This window comes from Electrophorus electricus, chromosome 11 (genome assembly GCF_041902795.1).
Source record: "Electrophorus electricus isolate QZ-2024a chromosome 11, ASM4190279v1, whole genome shotgun sequence".
NCBI lineage: Eukaryota > Metazoa > Chordata > Actinopteri > Gymnotiformes > Gymnotidae > Electrophorus > Electrophorus electricus.
In genome coordinates this window covers 2,397,501-2,418,570 of record NC_137507.1, presented here as the reverse complement: position 1 = coordinate 2,418,570, position 21,070 = coordinate 2,397,501, and the positions used below count along the sequence as shown (strand labels likewise).

At 44.3% G+C, this 21,070-nt stretch overlaps 1 protein-coding gene and 1 long non-coding RNA gene across 24 annotated transcripts in view; one reads left to right on the top strand and one right to left on the bottom strand.

Moving 5' to 3' along the window:
• Positions 1 to 1,785: 1,785 nt before the first annotated feature.
• The window catches only part of LOC113583019 (muscleblind-like protein 1), a 76,448-nt gene continuing 57,163 nt past the window's right edge, over positions 1,786 to 21,070 (bottom strand). For 11 of the 23 annotated variants that reach the window (XM_081723576.1, XM_081723589.1, XM_081723578.1 and 8 more), the window contains 8 exons: positions 18,664 to 18,876; positions 12,315 to 12,554; positions 11,481 to 11,534; positions 10,413 to 10,563; positions 7,799 to 7,834; positions 7,023 to 7,159; positions 6,053 to 6,128; positions 1,786 to 5,887 (listed from right to left, as the gene is read on the bottom strand). In XM_081723576.1, coding sequence (XP_081579702.1) covers positions 6,072 to 6,128; positions 7,023 to 7,159; positions 7,799 to 7,834; positions 10,413 to 10,563; positions 11,481 to 11,534; positions 12,315 to 12,554; positions 18,664 to 18,876 — 888 coding nt within the window. In that variant the 3' untranslated portion in view covers positions 1,786 to 5,887; positions 6,053 to 6,071. The remainder of the gene's footprint in view (positions 5,888 to 6,052; positions 6,129 to 7,022; positions 7,160 to 7,798; positions 7,835 to 10,412; positions 10,564 to 11,480; positions 11,535 to 12,314; positions 12,555 to 18,663; positions 18,877 to 21,070) is intronic. The other 12 variants (XM_027019100.3, XM_081723582.1, XM_081723580.1 and 9 more) reach the window with 12 other exon arrangements.
• Positions 12,871 to 14,106, top strand: LOC145659927 (uncharacterized). Its single transcript, XR_014126102.1, has 2 exons — positions 12,871 to 13,562; positions 13,765 to 14,106. It is a non-coding gene; the product is annotated as an uncharacterized LOC145659927 (long non-coding RNA).

The following is a 21,070-nucleotide window of genomic DNA, read 5'->3' as shown; positions in this document are numbered from 1 at the left end:
TGGTGCCACCTTATTATTTTAATTCAAAACTATAAGAAAAGTCTGTCCTACTGCTATAAGCTCTGATGAATGAGTGTATTTCAACAGATGGTCCCAGACTCCTAAGTCCGTTGCAGTCCCGTAGTCAGGTACTGTCTTGGTCAGCACAGGTTGCTTTTATGCCCCGACACATGTCCATCATGCCCTGCAGTAATGAGCTGACTGAGGCACCGCAGTGGGCGAACGCTGACCTGCCAGACTGTCGTGTGGCCGGGCACATGGGTGGCACGTGCCGTCACGAGGATCCCACCCATGTGAGCCCGAGTCTTGTAGGAGAGGCAGATTAGTGACTGCCAGTTTCCCCAGTGATACTGGCGCTTCATGACTGATGAGAGCTGTGTTAAACATGGTCTCATGTGGTGCAGTACAGGAGAAACTTTGCTCTCTTCTGAAGGTCTCCCATATGCTATGGAAGGTCTCATGTGAAGCAGTTCAGATTTTTGTATTGTGTATATCCCAAGTGCCCTATTTTATAAAATCATCTTATCTGCACAGGGATGTGTTGCTTTGCAGTCTTGGTATTTTGAATCACACCAGCTCTCTGTATTATTACTATATTTTATAAACAAGTGAAATATCCAAAATCAGATCAAATCTTGACCTCAGATTGAAACATCATATAAACTCTGAAAACGTGTGTACTGGCACACCACTTCAGTGTACAGAGCTGGCTCAGTCAATCCAACTATATATAAAATAGGTTTGCAAGGTCACATCCCAGAGCATAATTCCGCCATGGCTCTGCTTGATCTGCAGGATTTATGGGTGTGGCTAAACGTCACGACTGGCGGCTCCTTTGTGTATGCACATCGACGGCATTTCACCAACTTTGTACATGTACACGTGTTCAGTAAAGAGGCAAGTGTATGTGCTGACCACACTAAAAGGTCTGAACCTTGTGCTGACCTTCCGTAGTCTAGTTTAGTGGGTGGGGCTGCCATTAGCCTTTCGCGATATAGGATATCGTATAAAGACGTGAATACTTTTTCGGGTTTTACCTCGCCTTCTAAGCTGCTGAGGCATAAACAACCATGCTGTCCACTTGCAAGGCTCCAAAGAGCACAGGCTCTGAGAGGGTTTCCGTAGTGCTAGTTTCTAGGGCAACACATAGGCAGTCTAGTCATATGCCTCCTTTATCAGTATTGGAAGTGTAACAGTAGATGGTACACCCAATGGGCTGGTGTGTGCCTTTTTTTTCTATCAAGCTGTACCTGAAGCCCTACTGGTAGGAGATGATAGAGTGTGGAGCTCTCGGAACATCTCCACACATTTCCCTTTCTAAACCTTCACCTGGAGTGCTTGTCGGGTTGCCTGTGGTAATTTCAACTCATTTGCCCTGGTTTCTTGTCACTGGAGCAGGCGGCAGTGGTGATATACCAGGGAGACCAGGGATGTTTAATAACGACCAGATGTATTCCTCTTGCTGTGCGGTCACTAATGCACACCTTTGCTAAAGGGACACATGGACTCTTTTGGCACAGGTGGGGAATGGGACAGGTGTTCCTGAAACTCAGACAGATGTTGCTATAGTTACCCTTCTTCTCTAACTAATGTTCCTAGGAGCTCATTACCTCTGTAACTATACAGGATAGAAACAGACATTTACATTGAAGTACAGCAGGGAGAAATGTGAGTATACTTTTGTCATGTATGAAGTGTGGCGTATGTCAGTTAAACTGCTGTCCTGGTGCCGTCTACCCTCAAATGTACTTTATTCGCGGCTAAACAATCAAACAGGGAACAGACTGTTTGCAAATCCACTTTTATTTATTTAAGTTCATTTATATATTTTCATTAGATTTTTTTTTTATAACAGCAAGAATGAAATCAAGCAATAAGAGCCCACTTTAAGGTCTTTGTATTGTAGCGTTTTTGTTCCAATAATTTCCTGCACGATGAGAGTGAGGGATTGACCTGTACATTAACTGTGTTGCCAGGAGACCGCCTCCTTGTTGCCAGGAGACCGCTCCTTGTCGAACTAATGGTGCCGCCCATACCTTATCACGGCAAAGTCAGACGTGTATGAATCCAACGTTTTATGGCTTAAGACTGTAGTATTGGTGTATAGATTGCAGGCGATAAGTGGACACTGACATTTGGCTAAATTACAAAGACCTTTTTCAGAAAGCACTAAATAATAAAATTAGCCGAAACAAACTGCAGCTTAGGACAGAATACGTTATTTACCACTACAAGCAGAAACAAACCATAAGTCGGAGATTACAATGTGTTATAAACTCAAATGTGCACTTGTAGCCGATGAAGAAGGTCTCCTTCCCACAACCGCCGGTGGCGGCCGAGGGGCGGAGTCGTGAACAAGCCGGAAACGCGTAAGCACACTCAACTTTGGTAACACAGAACCATTTGGCAACTCAACATGAATGCGAAACATTTCCTAACTTAATACCATATTTCTGAGTGCCAAATAATTTGGTTGTTGATCCATCATCTACTTAAAATACAACATATGAAGAGAAAAATCTTACTTATAGCTATGATGTACACTTGTAGATGTTGTTCTTGCCCCACCAGAGCCCCAAACACTTCAGTGAGTGTGCTCTTCAGGGATCTTTTTTTTTTTTTTTTTGTTTAATAAAACCACTTTTTTGTATTTTTTAGTCCATTACATTAATATTACGATGTATACTGTAAATAAGTTTTGCTGTATAACATGTTTGTTTACTCAGTATTACTCAGTGAAGTTTTTTCGTGGTATATGTTATTTCCTTTAACATGCAATCCGTAGTGGATGGAGGAAAGAAACAAGACTTGTCGATTTGTGTTTGGACCTATAGAGGGCGCTGCTTGGCCACGCCCAAGGACGTGACGGACACAACCTTTCCCATAGGACCTTCCTCTGGAGGGCAAAGGTCACCTCCACCCCAAGATTTCCTGGCAAGGCTACAAGCTGCTGACAAAAAAGCAGAGCAACGGTTTTGCCTTTTTCGGAAAGTTTTGAGAGTTCAGAATTCCGTGTCAATTTTTGCGAGCGGTTTTGTTCAGCCTGACTTTTTTCTTTTTTTTTTTTATATCGTTAACAAAATTCCTCATATTTATAGACATTTTTATTCAAAATAAGATCTCAGTATTATACACGATTCTTTCTGTTTTGACTATATACAGAAGTGCAAAAAGAGTCAACCTTCACCCCCTTAGGCTCCTGCTGTGTGTGGCATTCCAAAATAAGAGTCCCCCCCCCCCTTCCTGGTCTTAAGGCCCACCCCTCGGACCTAACCTCCAATCACACTGCCCCACGAGTGATCAAATATGCAGCTTTTTTTTCCTTTAACAAGGCCTGACTTACAGGGAGATCGGAAATATTCGAACAATAGTTACTATTTGAAATGAATACAGTAGAAAACAACTTTAACATCTAAGAACTATACTCTCTTTTTCTTTTCTAATTAGAATGACTAATTACAAACCAGAAATTCATTTAAAATATTATTCCAATAACAGCCGTAGTTGTCACCACAGCAACAAGTCAGTTTGTCTCTTGGCAACCATTTCCTCATTGTAAGTTATTCATATAAAAGATGTTTGTTCGAAGATTTCAAACAAGGAAAAATAAAGAAAATTCTTACCTTTCACTAAAAATAAAAATTATTTAGTTTACAATTGTACTACTAATACTTAACTCAGCACTACACAAATTTTAAACTGAGTATGGTATGATGAAACGAAAAAACACATTATTTCTAATGTTTCATACACTACAAAAGTTATTGGTAAATCTTACTTGACAAACAAAATACTAAAACAGTATCCAAGCTTAGTTATGTGACAAAACATTCCTATTTCATTGAAAAATATATATATATGAAATGGACAAAAAACATACTAAAACAATTAACATACAATTGCGTGGGAAACGGGGGTGGATGGCCATTAACAGCCATAATTAAAAATCAATAAATGGCGTGGACCGAATGACAACCGAGCAATGACGTGTCTGAGTGGTGTACTCTGTGGCGCCGAGCTTATGGCAGACTAAGGCGCTTTTTGTTGAATCATACAATCATTAAATCATGCCCTCGTCGGATGTACTTTACTAACAAATGACGCTCGTCAGTGCCCTTGTAACTCGCCCACGAGCCGAGCGAGCGGAGGAGCGGATCGCTCGCGAAGCGCTCCGGTTGAGTTTTTTTCCCCGCGTGAGGCTTGCGTGACCTCCGCGCTCATCGCGGTGCTCTCCCACACACAGCACCGCGGGACCTCGAAAAACACCCACAGCCCCGATAAAGAAAAAGTCCAAAAGAAAAGAAAAAGCAAAGCTTGGAAATTAAAACAAAACCCTGGAACATTGTTTTCTTTTTACAAAACAGAAGGAAAAGAAAGTCTTTTAATCCTTTTTTTTCTCTTTTCATTTTTCAATCAATAGAATTTCAGACCATTTGCACTAATTCCAAACTAGAAACAGCAAAACAATTTTTCAAAAATAACAATAAAATAGCGTAACTATGTAATAAATTCACTAAAAACATACACTGCCCACCATGTAGCTTAACTACCTGAAACGTGTCCTGGTTAATTTGCTAACGTAAGGATTTCTTCACTAGAACAACATTAGTGTCTGTCCCCTGGCAATATTGTGCAGTGCTCATTGTCTTTCTGCGCAGTCTTGAGTCACTTTAGTTTTTACATCAAACAAGATGCCCTCAGACCAACCAGTGTTCTAATCTGAAGTTTGTCTGTTGGATTTGATTAAGTAAAAGAAATGCCGAATAAAAAGGAGACGGAGAAATAAAGGAGAACTAGCAGAAGCTAAAGGGAGCAAGACCTTTTCCACCTTTTAGTATTGACACTCTTTTTTGGTGATTATTTTGTAAAACTGAGGGAGGAAGGGCAAATCAGCATTACTAAATACCAGTTGGCCAAAATACTGAAACCAGAATCAGAATATTGAAGGAAAAAAAACAGAATAAGACAACACATTAAAGACTTTAAAGGCATTAATAATTCAAACGCAACATTTCTATAGTCTAATGTAGTTTTTTGGATGCAAGTACTGTCTATGGCACTTGATGTGGAGTCTGCAACACGAAGATCAAAACTTCAATGTGCTTGAAAAGGTACACCGCTTTGTCTTAGAACTAGAACATTCTGTCAGAGCTAGAACATTCCGTCAGAACTAGAACATTCCCTCAGAACTAGAACATTCCGTCAGAGCTAGAACATTCCGTCAGAACTAGAACATTCCCTCAGAGCTAGAACATTCCGTCAGGACTAGAACATTCCGTCAGAACTAGAACATTCCTTCAGAGCTAGAACATTCCGTCAGGACTAGAACATTCCGTCAGAACTAGAACATTCAGTTGTCAATGTTGCGAGTGTCCCTCCTCTCACCTCTTACAATCAGGTTCTAGAAAATATCTGGTTATAAATGAAAGATTGCATGCACAACATCTACTCTTATATGACATTCTTTTCTGATCCTTTTATATTATTTCAATACAAGGTGCACCTTAGTTTGTAAACCATGAAAGAAAAACACCTGTCGAAACCCCCCCCAAAAAAAACCATGACACTAGACCCTACCACACTACCACCTTTTTCTGTCAGTGAAATGGTTCTAGCATGCTTTGTACCATCCAAGGACAAAAAAACCCAAACAAACAAAACAGGCAGACAGTGAGGTTCCTTCTCATCTGGGTATCAAAGTGAACTTTGATAAAGAGTGTTCAGGACTCCGAATGAGCTATATCAGATCTCCTCAACAGCATTAGCATGCGCGTTTCCGTCATTCCAGGGAGTGGCAGCGTTATTTCTTATCTTGTTTTGCTCTGGTTTGGCGTGTAACTGGGTGGTTCGCAAATTCGGACGGCACGCGAGCACACTTTGGTGTGATCTGAAGAAAAGAGAGAGACATGGGAGAACAACAGAGGAGTCAACTTTGCTGACGCGTTGTGGAGTTCCCTTCTCCTTAGACATGGGCATGTTTACTACAGAAGACATGTTTTGGAGTTGATCTGCATATTTATACATCTACATTAAATAACCAAATGAAACTTACTGTTCTGTTTGAATTGCTCCTACATCTGAGTCACATACTTGTGACTAGTCAGATGGTCTGCAGATATTATTGGAATCTAAAAGTGAGACAGAAATATTAGCTGAAATAAAGGTTCACTGATGGCTTATCCGTTCAGCAATGAACCGCCGCTTAAATTTATGTACCACAGCAACTTCACGGCCAGTTTAATCAGTGCTTCTCTGTTTTGGGATTTAATAAAATATTCCATTTTAAAATGTAGAGTGAAAAAGCTAATATGTTAATGTTAAATAGATCGTCCTAAATTTTCTTCTCAAAATTTCATTTACTGAAATGAGAGAGAACCTATGTATGCCAAAACCTTAGTTCAAGCCTTTATCGGTTCAGTAGCACTGAGACTAAATGTTAGAGTCCAAAGCTCTGACATCTGTCCATACTGACCTGGTTTGGAGGGGTGTGAATCAGTGATATTCTAAGTCAGTATTCTTTTTGTGGTTGGTTTTGTTTACGGTTCTGCAAAAGACCGTTAAACAAGCAGGCTAGTGTTTTTGTTGTTGTTGTTGTTTTGGAGTGTTTACAGCTTTGGCAAATGTACAGTACATTAGCTGCACTCTCAGTTCCTGCTGATGCTTGTTTCCAAAATTAATATGCTCATTAAAAGCCTGTTTTATATGAGCGATTGCTTTCAAATGGAAGTGATTGGGAAAGAAATGTTCAAGCACGTTGGCCCTGAAATTCCCCGGCAGCATTCTGATGAGTAAACACAGTCACTCATTCAGTACGACGGTCGTCCCCCTGCGCGGCTAATGACGGCATTCGCATGCGGCTTAACAGGATGGAGGTCAGTACAGTAGGACGCGTGGATGAAAGCATACACCAGCACACACGCACACACACACATACACGCACGCGCGCACATGCCAGGCATTCTGGGTCTAAGGAGACGCTGGAGAGTTAACGGAGGCAGAGGGAAAGCAGTAAAGGAGCAAACCTGATTGGCTGTGGCTGTCGGAGGGAAAGCGGTAAAGGAGCAAACCTGATTGGCTGTGGCTGTTGCGAAGGGAACACTTGTGGCAGATGTTGTGGCTGCAGACACAGTGGCTGGCGAAGCACCGTGCATCATGGGAACTTTTTGGAGGGAAAATCAAATAACCAAAATGAACAAAGGGGAAAGTGCAGATGTGATATCACTTTGATTACTTTCAGTGAAGGCAGAGAAGCATGGTCATGATCGAGGGGGGGGGGGGGGGGGGGGCGTTACACAGAGAAAACGCCATGCTGAAGATAATCTTACAGGGCAACATTAGCGATGTATCATGCTGCCTTTACAAGGAAGCCACATTTGACTGAGGATGAAGGCAGAAAACCAACAGGTGCATGGATTGCTAGATGTGGCATCTATTAGACGCTGGTTCTATTTATTACTGCTGCTGTTTGTGCGCTTAGTTCCACGGGCGCCTTTTATTTTTTATGATATTAAAACTTCACAGAGAAAAGAAATCTAACAGCTAAGCTTGTTCAAAGGGCCATCAGAAGTAACAGTTATTCACAAGACAAAATAAAGCGTTCTAGAAAACCTGATTTCGTTTTTCCCTCTCTGTAAAATGTCATAAATGTAGTGATTCTGGAAGTAACTGATGCCATTTTGTGGAGCTGCATGACATCGTCCGATGCCCAATGCTCCAACGAGTGGTGGCTAACATGGAGTGTGGGTAACCAAAAAAATAAAAGTTGGGAAGATAATCAGGAAGGAATGCTGGCACCTACCAACACTCGCTGCAGGTGTCATGCACAATATTGAGCCTGCCCCATCATGCATTGCAACAGGAAGTGAAGTGGAAAGGCAGAAGGGGGAGAAGAATCAACACAACCCATCATGTGTCATTTAGATGGAAACAAAAACAGACAGGGAAAATAACGTTACGCGAACAGGAGAACAAACTTCACAAAGCATCGAGCCATTAAAGGTAATAAATGGTTGTTACAGTGGTGCAGTGAGTAACTTGGGTGTTTCATTTCATCATAGCACATTCCATTATGAAACAATATTAGTCAAACTGAAAGAGCTACATATAAGACTTTTGTGTTTAATACTCATGTCACTGTGCAACAAAATCTGAACCCCCCCCAAACTAAAATAGGTGGACCTTATCTTATAGTACGTTTTATGCTGAATTCCAGTCTGTTTTTAGAAATCTTCTATCACGTATGGTTTTTAAGTGTATAAATGTTACATTAATTATATATTACTTATTCATAAATAAGGCTGTTCTTGTAATGTGTTATTACAATGTGTGTAATAAATGTACTAAATGAACTACAGATGTACTTCTAAAATGTACAGGTGTGTGTTTTGTCTATATCTGGTCTCAGGAACATCCCTCTTCAGTGTCCAGCTGTAGTCTCCACTCTTATGTCATTATGTACAGTATGGAAAAGCATAATGACATTTGAGTTTACTGGAATAAAAAAAATATGGTTGATAGAGAACTTCTGAAAACATGTTTGAATTCAGCATACAAAAATACATAATAAACAGGAATTTCACTTGAAGTATTATATATTGATCATTAACCAAAATGTGTCAAAAACTGGTTTTATTTCTCCCCCAAAGCCTCGAAGGTCCAGTTCTTATGCCCACTCTGTCCAGTAATTATCTGCTTATTATTCTATTCTTATTACCATAAATCAGAAGAGTGTATTCATTACGCACTAATGGGTGAACCGACCCCTCTAATTCACTTGCAGAAGGCATGAATTCTAAACAACACCTGTGCACTCAAATGGTTCTGTCAGGCCTTTAATCTCATGTGTAGCTCTTTTAATGCATCTTCACGTGTTATTCTGAGCTCCTGGGCACCCCAGGCGAACATTCTACACACGGTCCACCCCTACACATATTGCACGGTGCGTGGAGGTGCAAGGGAGAGGGCGGCACCACGTTGGAGCCGCGGCGGGTCAGAACCGGGGCACCAAAGGCCGGGTAGGTAGCTGCCGGCGAGTTCTACCGTTCCAACCAGCCTTGCAGAGGGCAGCCAACGTGCGCGGCTCTGGATGACCGCGGCGGCATTGTGTGTCGGGATCATCGGGGCGAACAAAATCGATTGCGGCTCTATTTTTTAGCAGGGTCACGGTGGACAGCAGGAAGGGGCCTCTTTGGGAGGGGTGGGGCCAGACGGGGCTGGGTGGGGCCGTGTGACTCTGGTAGTGGGCTGCGTTAACAACACCTCTGATACCAGGATGATGTGGTTTGGGCAGGGCGGGCAGGACAGAGGGTTGTGGTGGGATGTTGGGGTTAGTTGGTCACCTTGATTGAGTCCATTGGGGCACTAAGAGGAGAGCAGACCTGCAGAGAGCAGGTCTGTGAGATAAGGTCTATGATGTAAGATCTAGGAGGTAAGGTCTATGATGTAAGGTCTATGATGTTAGATCTAGGAGGTAAGATCTGTGAGGTAAGAACTGTGAAGTAAGGTCTATGATGTAAGGTCTATAGGAGGTAAGATCTATGAGGTAAGATCTGTGAGTAAGATCTAGGAGGTAAGATCTATGAGGTAAGATCTGTGAGGTAAGGTCTATGAGGTAAGATCTATGAGGTAAGATCTGGGAGGTAAGGTCTATGATGTAAGGTCTATAGGAGGTAAGATCTATGAGGTAAGATCTGTGAGTAAGATCTAGGAGGTAAGATCTATGAGGTAAGATCTGTGAGGTAAGGTCTATGAGGTAAGATCTATGAGGTAAGATCTGGGAGGTAAGGTCTATGAGGTAAGATCTATGAGGTAAGCTCTGTGAGTAAGATCTAGGAGGTAAGATCTGTGAGGTAAGAACTGTGAGGTAAGGTCTATGATGTAAGATCTTGGAGGTAAGATCTAGGAGGTAAGATCTAGGAGTTAAAGCAATTCCACCAACATTCGAAAGTCTCAGAGAATAGGTGCTGGCACTGACCCAGCGTGGAGGGAACAGTTCTGCTAGTGGAAGAGCGTTCACGTTAAAGGGATAGCTTGAAGAGAGCATCATTTAAAAAGACGCTGACCCAGTATCTTTTACTTATAGTTACCTGCTTAGCATTTCTGGGATCAAAATTGCTTTAGGGGGAATATTCTGTTTATAAAGAGGTCAGGAAAGTCATCTGAACCTTATTTATATAACAAAAGTGATTTGAGTAGATTTCCAAGTTCAGGGACACGAGTAAGCAGATGAGAGATCTCGATCATGCTGCCACCTTATGATTGGCTGGAGCCTGAGAGCTGCACTCTGAAAGGCTGGTGCAAGACAGTCAGATGGGGGGGGGGCAGGAGGTCGTCCAGTAGATTAACGCCGAGGTCAGAGGTGCCCAGGTGCAAGGAGACTGCAGGCGAGGCGGGCGGGGGAGGGCCGAGCATACCTGACGGTATGAAGGCTGTCTGCTGATGGAACTGCATGTTGGTGAGCGCCTGTTGGTACTGAAACATGCCAGTGTTGAACACAGCTGTGGCACCATTGGCTTTTTCAAGTGCGGGTCTCTTTGGTAATGGAGGCAAAACCGGTGGCATCCCCTGCCGTCCGGGGCAGAGGGAGGGCAGAGCCGGGCGGAGGCCAAGGAAAAGGTGGAGGTACATAGTACAGGGACAGAGAGACAAGAGAATCAGTTAGGAAATGAAGAACTTCAGGTTCAGCTTCTGGCAAACAAACAGGTGACCGGTGACCTACTCTAGTCCTTACACACCAAGACAGAGTTTCAGCTTTAAAACCCACATCAATGTTCAAAAACAAGGTTAAAACATATTATATAACAGCATAAACGTAAACTACCACAGCTACAGTTATGTAAAAGCAGGCAATGTTTTTGGTGGTAAAGAGGTTTTGAAGCTTTCTTGTAACCAATAATAATAACAATAACAACAATAACAATAATAATAATAACAATAACAATAATAATAATAATAGACACAGATGATGTTAACAAGGAAAGCTGCACTGCTAGCTCCATGATTAAGTACAAGCGGTGTTAAGTCTTCCCCTAACTGCCCCCCCCCCTCCCAGCCCTAAAGTACACATGCAAAACTGAAAACAGGTACGTTCATGCACGATACGTAAAACTGTACAGTTACAATACTTCTGTAGTCCAAGGTCATGCCATGTAGCTACTTAAGTAGCTAGAAATTACCCTTACAGGTTCACACCCTGGTTTATACCCCTAGAGGTGATGAACTGACTGTGGCCAACAGGAGTACAATGAGACTTTCCATATGCATTTTTAATCAGTCTGTGATTTGTAGACACATTGTTTTCTCTGTTTGCTAGGAAAATGCAGGAAAATGCAGGATACTGCCAGTTTAATGTAATACAATCAATTAATCACCCCTTCTACGAAATCTTGAATATGAAATTCAAGTAGTTTATCATGATTTAGTTCAAAATAGTTTCTACAATAGAGCTACATGCCAAGCTAAAAGGTGAAAGGTCATAGTACCAGGTCAAAGGTTGCCTCGAGGGGTCGCTTCAGTGATTTGACAGCCGACTGAGTCTTAATTAGCAGGCAGCGAGCACATGATGGCAATGGGCCAATGGGGATCAAGCGCATTAACATAAACAGCAAGCAGAGGTGCATCATGGGGGCAGCAGTGCAGTTTGGGTAGGTGAGAAAAAAAAACAAAAAAACAAATCATCGGAATGCAAATATACAACAAATAACAAGACTAATGCATGCACAATCATGATAATTAGTTACTGAAAGGACTAGTCTAAGTGTCATGTACAAAGGGTCAGTTACTGTGAGAGAGAAACACTCTGAACAGCGAGTCAATCTTCGTCTACAATGCCCTGCCTCTATTTTCAGAAATAAATAAAACTTTTTTTTAAAAGTTGATAAAAGAAAACTCCATTGCCTTCTGAGTAGTTACCAGAAAAAAAAATTGCCAACCATATTTTGATTTCTGTGCACAGTGATTATTTTCAGTAAAGTGTAGGTAAAATCCTGGTTTGGTTCTTGGAGAAGAGCTGCCACTCTCCCAGTCTACTGCCTCTCAACTACAGACATGTGCACAGTTATAACACAGTTATAACAGGTTACATAAGGGAGGGGTTAAGCACACACACCAGTCTGCTTTCATGAATACAGTTTAGCATGTTCTGCATTGCCTCTGGCGTGAGCTGGCGGACGATTGGCAGTTGCTGGGGTTACAGTTCTTACGTGGGAGAGGGCTAAGAAAGGGAGGAGGAGCAGAGCCTGAAATGTGCGCTAAGGAGCAGGAAAGGAGGTGGGCAGGGCTTTGTGTATGACTGGCAGGTGGGGCGGGGCACCTACCATAGCGGCAGCCGCTGCCGCTTGGTTGACCTGGTGCTGGGCGGCCTTGATCTTGGCCTGAAGGTGGGCCGGGGGGTGGAAGTACTTGCACTTGTCGCGGGAGCAGCGGCCCTTGATGTAGTCCATGCACACGGTGACCGTGTTGTCGTTGGTGTCGATCATGGTGCTGTCTGCGGGGTGCGCGAAGCGGCAGTCGTTCTCGCCCCGTGTGCAGTTCCCTCGCTGGTACTCCCGACACACCTGAGAGAGAGAGAGATGGGAAAAGGAAATGATGTTTGGACAAGCGCATAAGTTCACATCTAAAATCTTTCTCTGCTGTTGTTTTCTGCGTATAAAACCCAAATGGGTGGTTGCGCATTTTCCTCTCACAGCCACTAGGGGGCAGCAATTGCCTGCGCTGTTTAGTGTTGTACATAGAGGCTTATGAGCAGCAGGTTTACCTGGGGGGACCTCATGGAAACAAATTTCCCTTAAATCGCGTGTGCACATGCCACGCCCCTACCGGAATCTTGCTTGGCCTGGCCTGGAATAGCAAAGATATTCCAGTGCACGGAGGAATCGCACAGGTGGGGGCGTGGTGCAGAAGAGAGGGGCCTGGCGGCTAAGGCCGACCCTCGGGCGCTCCGACCAGCTCAGAACACGCGGGCGCCGCCTGGCCGGGCTGCCGGCCAGCATGCAGGCGACCTGGCCCAGCTCCTGTCCCGCCTGCATGCCCCGACGAGTCCGCCAGCCTTGCGGTAGGGTGACGGGAGAGGGAGAGCTAATGAAATCCGCTGGGCACTTGCTACGCTCTCTCCTCCCAGCTCAGTCTGGCTGCTTTTTAAAGAGACGGAGGCAGCCTTGTTGTCAGGCAGACACTGCGAAATTGAGGGGGGGGGACGAACGTGTTATGGTGAGAGATGGAGAGAGAGAGAAATGGGCTGAGAGAGAGAAAGAGAGAGAGAGAGAGGGGCTGAGAGGGAGAGAGATTGAATAGAGCCAGATAAAAACAATGTAGAAGGTTAGGAGGATTTTGAGAGTGTTGGGGGGGGGGGGGGGGGTGCAGAGATGGGGCAACGGAGAAACACACAAAAACGAGCAGAAGATAAAATACATCTGTCTCTATGGAGATGTGGCCGGTGTTCCAGATGGTGGAGCCTCTCCATTCTGGGCTCTGTTCACTGTTAGCACCGCTGACACACGCGAGCATTTTCTCTGCCATAGAAACTCGAGGAGGCTGACAGGCTCTGCACGGAGACGGCAAACGAGGTCCTTTCTCATTCTCCCTCCTTCTGTCTGTCTGCCTCTGTCTCAGATAGGTTTATTGTGTAACAACATTATCCTTACAGGCAGGCCTCAGCGGTGTCATGCGCTTGGTTCGTTTTTAATTGCTAACTGCATGTTAATTTGTAAGACTCCTGACATGGTGGTAGTGTGTGACAGTCCTTGTCTTGGTGTATCTGTTTGGCAGGAGGCTTTCCTCAGCTTCCGCGAGTGTCCTCGATTTGCACGTCAAATTGTCTGGATTGGCTGTGGACCCGAGTACCTCCGAGAACAACCAAACTGAGCCGGTCCTAATTAGCAAGAGTATTAATTGGACTGGTAGTTCTGAAACCCAATTGCAGTTATGAAAGATTTGTTGTTGTTTGTTTTGTTTTGTTTTTTTTCTGGGGAAAAGAAAGATGAACATCTGCCCTCGGAGACGGGGACATTACTCAGACCCGGGGAGAGAGGCTCCATCAAAGCAAAAGCACAAGAAATATCGATTTGCTGTTCTGGGAACAGCAGAGAATTAAAAACCCGTTCAATGGCACAGTGTGTTCCTTGACTTGAGTGACACACCAGCAGCTAAAGTAGGACCATGCTTTTCCTACAGGATACGTTTAGTAAGTCGATGGCTTTGTGAATTAGGCTAGACAGATTTTTGTCGATACGGTTTCATAACGCAATGTAGAGCATCAGCACGTGGTGCCGGGAAGTCTCATTACAACAACCTTTTTTTCCCGCAAACAAAACAATCTGCAGTAATGCTGCCATACTTGTTCCTAATGACCTTTGTACCGGTACCTCCATGCGTTACCAGTTCTGTTCGCAGTGTTCATTAGCAACTCCTTGTTAGGCTGGTTGATGAAGGCTATCCGACCTATTCCTCCTACTTTGCATCGACATTCATCTCTAGGTTAAAGCTACCGTGCTTCACTTTGGCTCCGCCCCCTTCACCCACCACGCCTATTGCCATTCAGCGCTGACTGACCAGCAGCCCAGCATGTCTCTGCCTTTCCTTCAGTATTTTGCTGACTTGGCAATCCAGCAGCGTTTCAGACTATGGTGGCAACATTCTTTCCACTCAAAAAGCACCTAGCAACAAATTTAGCCATTTTAAAAATGTATTTGGAACTTTAAGCAACTTTTGAAAAAGTGACTCAAACGCTAAAATGCACGCATTTTCCCTCTAAATGACCCGAAAGGAGTTTCAGCTACGCTCGTTGCAGGCTGTCTCCAGAAGATGCTGCCTACCTTCAAGAAAAACCTGAATTTCTGGGGTCAAATAAGTAAAACATATTCAGTTCAGAGTACAGCTGTTTTGTTAGGAAGTCACTATTTTTACTTTTAAAAATGTAGAATTTAGAATTTCCTCCACAAAATAGCATTAACAATCTGAAATGGCTAAGCCTTCAGTAATCTTACTACATGTTTGTGCAGCCAAAAAATTAAGCTGGTATGGAAAAAAAGGTTTCCAACATTTCATTTAAAGACATGTATGTATTTTTCTGGTGGTTGGTTTGCTTCACTGCAAATCAGACATGCTTGCAAAAATGTGACATCAAAAATCATTGTGCTACAGCAATGCATATAAATAACTCAAAACTACACAACCCCCAATGCAGTCTACATTAACACAGTTGGTTAAGTTGGTTATAGTGGCCAACTACAAAAGAACAGGAACTACTGCGGCAACGGTATTTGTATTGTTCCCTGCTAGAATGTGATCATTTTGGTATTTCCTGCAGGGCTGCTTTTTCAGAATCTGTGACAGAAACAAACTTCCAAATGCACCACACCAAGTGACTTGAGATGATTAGGGGAATACTGGCTCCTTTTTTCCTCAAAAGGTCAGCATCAGATGTGGGGGATGCCAGTGGCGTTAGCGTCTCAAAATACCTGGGCATGGTGATTTGGTGTTTCAGTGCTTAAAAAAAAAAACAGTTGTGTCCCCATTTCTCGGACTGGATGAGCTGGAGTGGGACGATGCCCACACTTTGATGGCAAAGGCGATAGTTGAGTTTCTTGAGAAGAGTAACCTTTAAAAAGAGACTCTTCAGGACGCTGGGACTGATGCGTTTGTGATGACTGGGATGCATAACGGGGCGCACACGATTTTCACGGAAGAATATAAATTGTCTGTTCTGGTACTCATGCACTGTGTGCAGTTCTTTACAACTGGCTGTCAGTGCAGCATCCAAAGGCACCACACCTAGGGGTATTGAGTACTTCATCAGGGAAACCTACAACTGGTTTTCAATTTCCCCAGAATGGTGTGAGGAATACCAAGCGGTGTATGTCACCATTAATCATAGCCAGTAACCCCTGCAGGTCACTAAAGTGTTTGTCACATTTTTGCTATCGACTGAATCTGCAGTAACTTGCATATTGAGTCAATGGGAAGAACTAAAAGCCCACTCTGCGTTGACCAGGGCCACTGAGCACTGATCCATGGTGGAGGTACTCCATGCCGTGTACATGCACAACATCAACAATGTCTATTCAAATCCTGCCTGACGTACACGCTGCAATGAAATCATTTGAGATAGGCAGTCTGGTAGGCGTAATAGCATTAATTTGCAGGAGAGCAGTCAACCCTATGGCAAAAACTGAGGTCCCGAAGGATGACGTTGATGGACAACTCGGACCATCACCGGACCTCTTTTCGAGAGCACGGTGTCCCAACTCGGTCTTGTACCAGATGGTAAAAAGGTCAGCCGGGGACAGTGCATCAACTACACTGTTGCTTTAGGCAAAGAAAGAATGGCAAGGCTTCCAGACGGCCTAGACGTCTTGAGAAACACGACCTTGTTCAGTGTTAAGGAAACGCTATTGCACAAGCACCAAGCTAGGGTAGCAGCCACAAACAATTGGCTATATTGTTTCCCAGTGGAGAAACATCCATCTGTTTAGGTGAGACTCCACTGAAAATACAGTTGGAATAACCGGCTCAAATCCAAGTAAAGAACACGGTGTACTCTCCTTGTCACTTTCCTCATCACACTTAAAAGAGGAGGTTGAAAAACGAGATTGGTCAAGTCAAAGCTAAGAAACAGAATGTCACTTCACACTCTGAACTCTATACTCCTGCTGCGGTGTGGACCAAAGCTGCATAATTACCCGCATCAACTACCACGGGAAGATGAATCTATCTGATTACCTCTATCAACTGCCACGGAAAGTTAAAGCTGTCTGATAACCCGCATCAACTACCACGGGAAGTTGAAGCTGTCTGATTACCCGCATCAACTACCATGAGAAGTTGAAGCTGTCTGATTACCGCGGGTAGTTCTGCAGTAGTTTTCCACCACAGCAGCATCCAGCTTCAAGATTGCGCCATCCTCTCCTCTACTGCTGGTCCCAGGTCAGCAGCACTGTGGTTGGACAGTGAAGATGACGAAGGTTTCCTTGCCAAACCGTGATTCGTCATATTTACGTATGCAAGGAGTGAACTTTCTGGAGCTGGCGGAGCCAGGCAGCTGGTGGTTGCAGCGTGCGCTGCAGTCTGAGCAAGAACAGTGCCAATATCTGGAGGAAACTGTTGAACAGTGCGCCAGCCAAGCAGCACAGCATCCTGGAGAGAGCTGAAGAGAAGTGCCTTCATATTTAAACTGCTAGCTGCAACTGTGCAATAAGACAGCGTATATCATAGACCTTGTTATTAGCTTATTTTTAGCTTTTGTTTATCAGTTAGGTAACATGTTAGCTAGCTACCAATACAACGCTTAAAACTATAATTGTTAAGAATGTGTAGTTTCACTAGTTAATTAATTCAGAAATTCAACTGCAGGAATTTAGAAAAACTACTTGTAATTGTTCAATAATTAAATGTGTTGTGTTTATATTACATATAAATATGTAAAAATTTATAAACACCAAGATGGCCAGTCAATTTGAATAACGTCATTAACGATGTCACCACGCGATGACATCACAATGTAACTGACCCACCTTTCAGAAACAAATAGATCTGCCTGTAACGACTTACCCCAACCACTAGGCCCGCATGCATTAGAGCAGGAGCTCGTCTAGCTATGCGATTAATAATTATCGGCAAACAACGTAGGGGCGGAATTAGCAGAGCAGAGCATTTCAGATGCATCTACGCGATGACTGTCGGAGAGAGAAGAAAACTTAAAGAATAATGAGTTGTTTTGTCTCGTTCCATAACCAAGGCAGTGATGTAGTTACAGTGTTGCATTGCAGTACAGGGCATCACCCTTCCTCCTTGCTGCTTAACGCAGAATTTATATGAATGGGATGTGTTCGCCACAACTAATGGATGTGTTTGTGTTACATAATTACACCAAACAAACAGGACATGTTTGAACAGCAGACCGGGGGCCTTTGATTCCGCTGTGGCGGCAGTGCACAAGCCCCGTTTGCGGAGAGCGCGTGACCGACAGGCGCGAGGCGGAACTCCTCAGACAGCCAACGGGACAGCCGTCGACATGGCGAGCGTGATGCGCCTAATTACACCTCTCATAAGGATTCTTAATAAACAGCCAGAGTGTAAGGGAACCATGAGTCACGCGTATTATCTGACTTCCATCCTCGTGGGCTGCATCCCAATACTGATGGCTGCTGCAGCTTTAACTGATATTTTGAAAACTCTGCATGCATCTGCTTCTCCATTATGTGTTTGCTCGAATTTGGAATGCTGCTGACTTTTAACTGATATCACTACCAGCTTTCATTTTCAATCACTTCATACTGACTAAAGGCTAAAAGTTTTGTTACCACTTTTTGCCATGAATGTGCTTTATGGTAGAATTACTACAATTACCGTATTTTTAAAAATGTTTTAATGAAGTTACTTTTGTAATAGTAATATAATATTTGTAGTAATAATACAACTTTTGAATCTTAATAGTCACAAGGTCAGCCCCATTAAAAATGCTTTACCTGGTTAAGCGTTAACTAATATTGCTGGTTTTCTCTCTGAGTATTGAGTCCTGCAGTGGACTATGTTTCCCAGGTTCCCTTGCTCCACCGTGGCTGATTTGATGGCTGCATATCAAACCTGTGGGCTGTGAGCATGTGGGCAGGTGAAACAGGCCAAGCAAACTGCAGCATCCCCTAGAGGAGCAGGTGGGTCTGGACTCACCTCCAGCCGATCTGTTCTCATCAGCTTCTGGGCAGCAGCTGCAGCAGCAGCTGGCACCGGGACGTTGGGGCTGCTGGTCACCAGCACGGGTGCACTGGGCAGGATCTCGGTGGGCACCAGGCCCGGAGACACGGGGCCCAGGTACGGGTTAAACGCCGCGGCAGCGGCGGCCGTGGCGTTGCTGGCCAGGCTGGGCGTCACCGAAAACATGGGCTGCAAAACACAAGAGAGAAGCTTGAGGTTAGAGGGCACGCAAAATCAGACTTCCAGCCTGGTGCGTGGGACCGCATCTAGTCCGTGTGCGTTCGGCTGACGCCGTATTGCTGCAGGCAGGGTGAGAACATGTGCACCCTGACCTCCAAAGCCAGGGATCGCAGCTACAGTGTCATACATTCTAATGCAAAGCTTCCTTGCTGCATGGCCGCCTTACAGAGAAGTGCTGCCTTCAGCCCTCGACTGTTTTTTTTTTTGCTTGTTTGATCTCTAAAAACCATTATAGATGTGCTTTAGCTAAGTATACAAGTAATACGTTTTAATTTGATTTTTACATGAAATGGACCACAGCACCATTTTAATGTAATGAGGATTGGGCATAAACGTAAGTAACAGAGCAATGCTGCTGATGTCAAGTCAACTTTATTTATGCGGCACTTTTTACAACAGATGTTGTCCCAAAGCAGCTTTACAAATGTCCGAGTCCAAGCCCCCAGCGAGCGAGCCAAGGGTGACAGTGGCGAGGAAAAACTCCCTGGAGCACGAGGAAGAAACCTTGAGAGAAACCAAGACTCAAAGTGGGGGCCCAGACACCACAATAGTAACAGGGAACAACAAGGAATAAGGAACAGAATATGCAGTGAAAGACAAAAATAAACAGAGAACAACAAAATTTTAAAAAAGCATTTAATGTCTAGTTCATCTAGATGTCACAGTAAACAAACTCGTCTGATGTTTGTTATGCCGATGTGATAACAGACACCGATTATTAAAAAACAAAACAAAACAAAAACAAAAAACAGCGGTGCACAAGTGAATAATGTGATGTGAACCGAGGAACCAGCACAGAGCTAGTGAGCGCGTTGTAAACCAGACCTTGGTCGGACCTCGTACTGGAGGGATATTTCACAAACCGGAGCGTGTCGTAACAGACTACAGTCACAGCAGTTTCATGATTTGCAGTTTGGATTGAGTCTGTCGCAAACAACTCCTCTGACATTTCACCTCCGGAAATTGGTTGCCATGACACTTGGGTTTGCAGTGGTGTCTGTGTAATCTCGGTGTTTACCACTGTCCTGGCACCAGGAGAGAGCAGAGCATTATTTACTGTGCTTGTTGTACACTTCATTTCCAGGTAAGCGCGTCGTCCAGGCGTGCCGCGTCTCTTCGGCGGGCGGGCCGGGGCGGGTGCCTGGAGTGGATCTCAAGTGTGAGGCTGTCATCAAACCTGCAAAATGGATCCCATAATATGGGATGCTGTCTGGGAGACGCAGCTTTAGCGGGGCCTAATTTGACTACCCTCTGCCAATCACTGCGCGTGACGTTAAAAGCAGCCTCCTCCTGTCGGACGTAGGAGCGGAAAGTGGGGGGGGATGAGTGTCTCCCCGTGCCTACTTCATCCTCTCCCCCTTCAGTTTGTCTGTGCATGTGGTGGAGACCAAAGCCAGGACTGTGTAGACAAATGTCTGGGAGCAGCGGCGCTTGTGCGTGGCCCTCAGCTCTGATGAGACCCGAGAAGTCCTGAGGTTCTGACCTGAGACTCCTCGCTACAGCACAGAGGCTATTTACTGCTCCTGAGCTCTCTGTGCAAATATTTGCCAAAAGCTTTGCAGTACTCGCAGCAGGGGGATAGAGGGCGCTCTCGGTCACGTTTGATTTGTTACTGCGACTGGCCTTGGTTTAGCGGGAGTCTTTTGCTAATTTCTTATTCTCGTTGCCGTTGCTGCTGGGGATTACTTTCTGTCTTCTGCACTGTTTGAAAACTGCCAGCTGGTGCATGTGATGACAGAGCGTCCTCTGAGCCTAACAGCCTGTCAAATAAAGGACGCGCACGGAAAACGCACGCCCACGCGGTAAACCTTGCTGTCCGTCTCACGTGCAGGAAGACGAACTCTGGACGCTGTTGTTGTTGTTGTTGGTGGTGGTGGTGGTGGGTGGACCTGTTTTAGCCAGCTTGTTTTCACATCTCACCGTTCTGCATGCGTCTGTTCCAGTTCTCATCTCGCCATCACTGGGCGCATTCAGAAGAGTCGAACACCCTTTCACCCAGTTTGTAAATACGGCGTGAATATGCCCGGGTAGTAAAGGATGTAGTTAACCTAGTCTTATCTGTACTCATTCATACATGAGTCAAATCTCCACTTCTGACTTCTGCTCTACTAATGTGTTGAATAACAGCAACATTAAAGCTGCC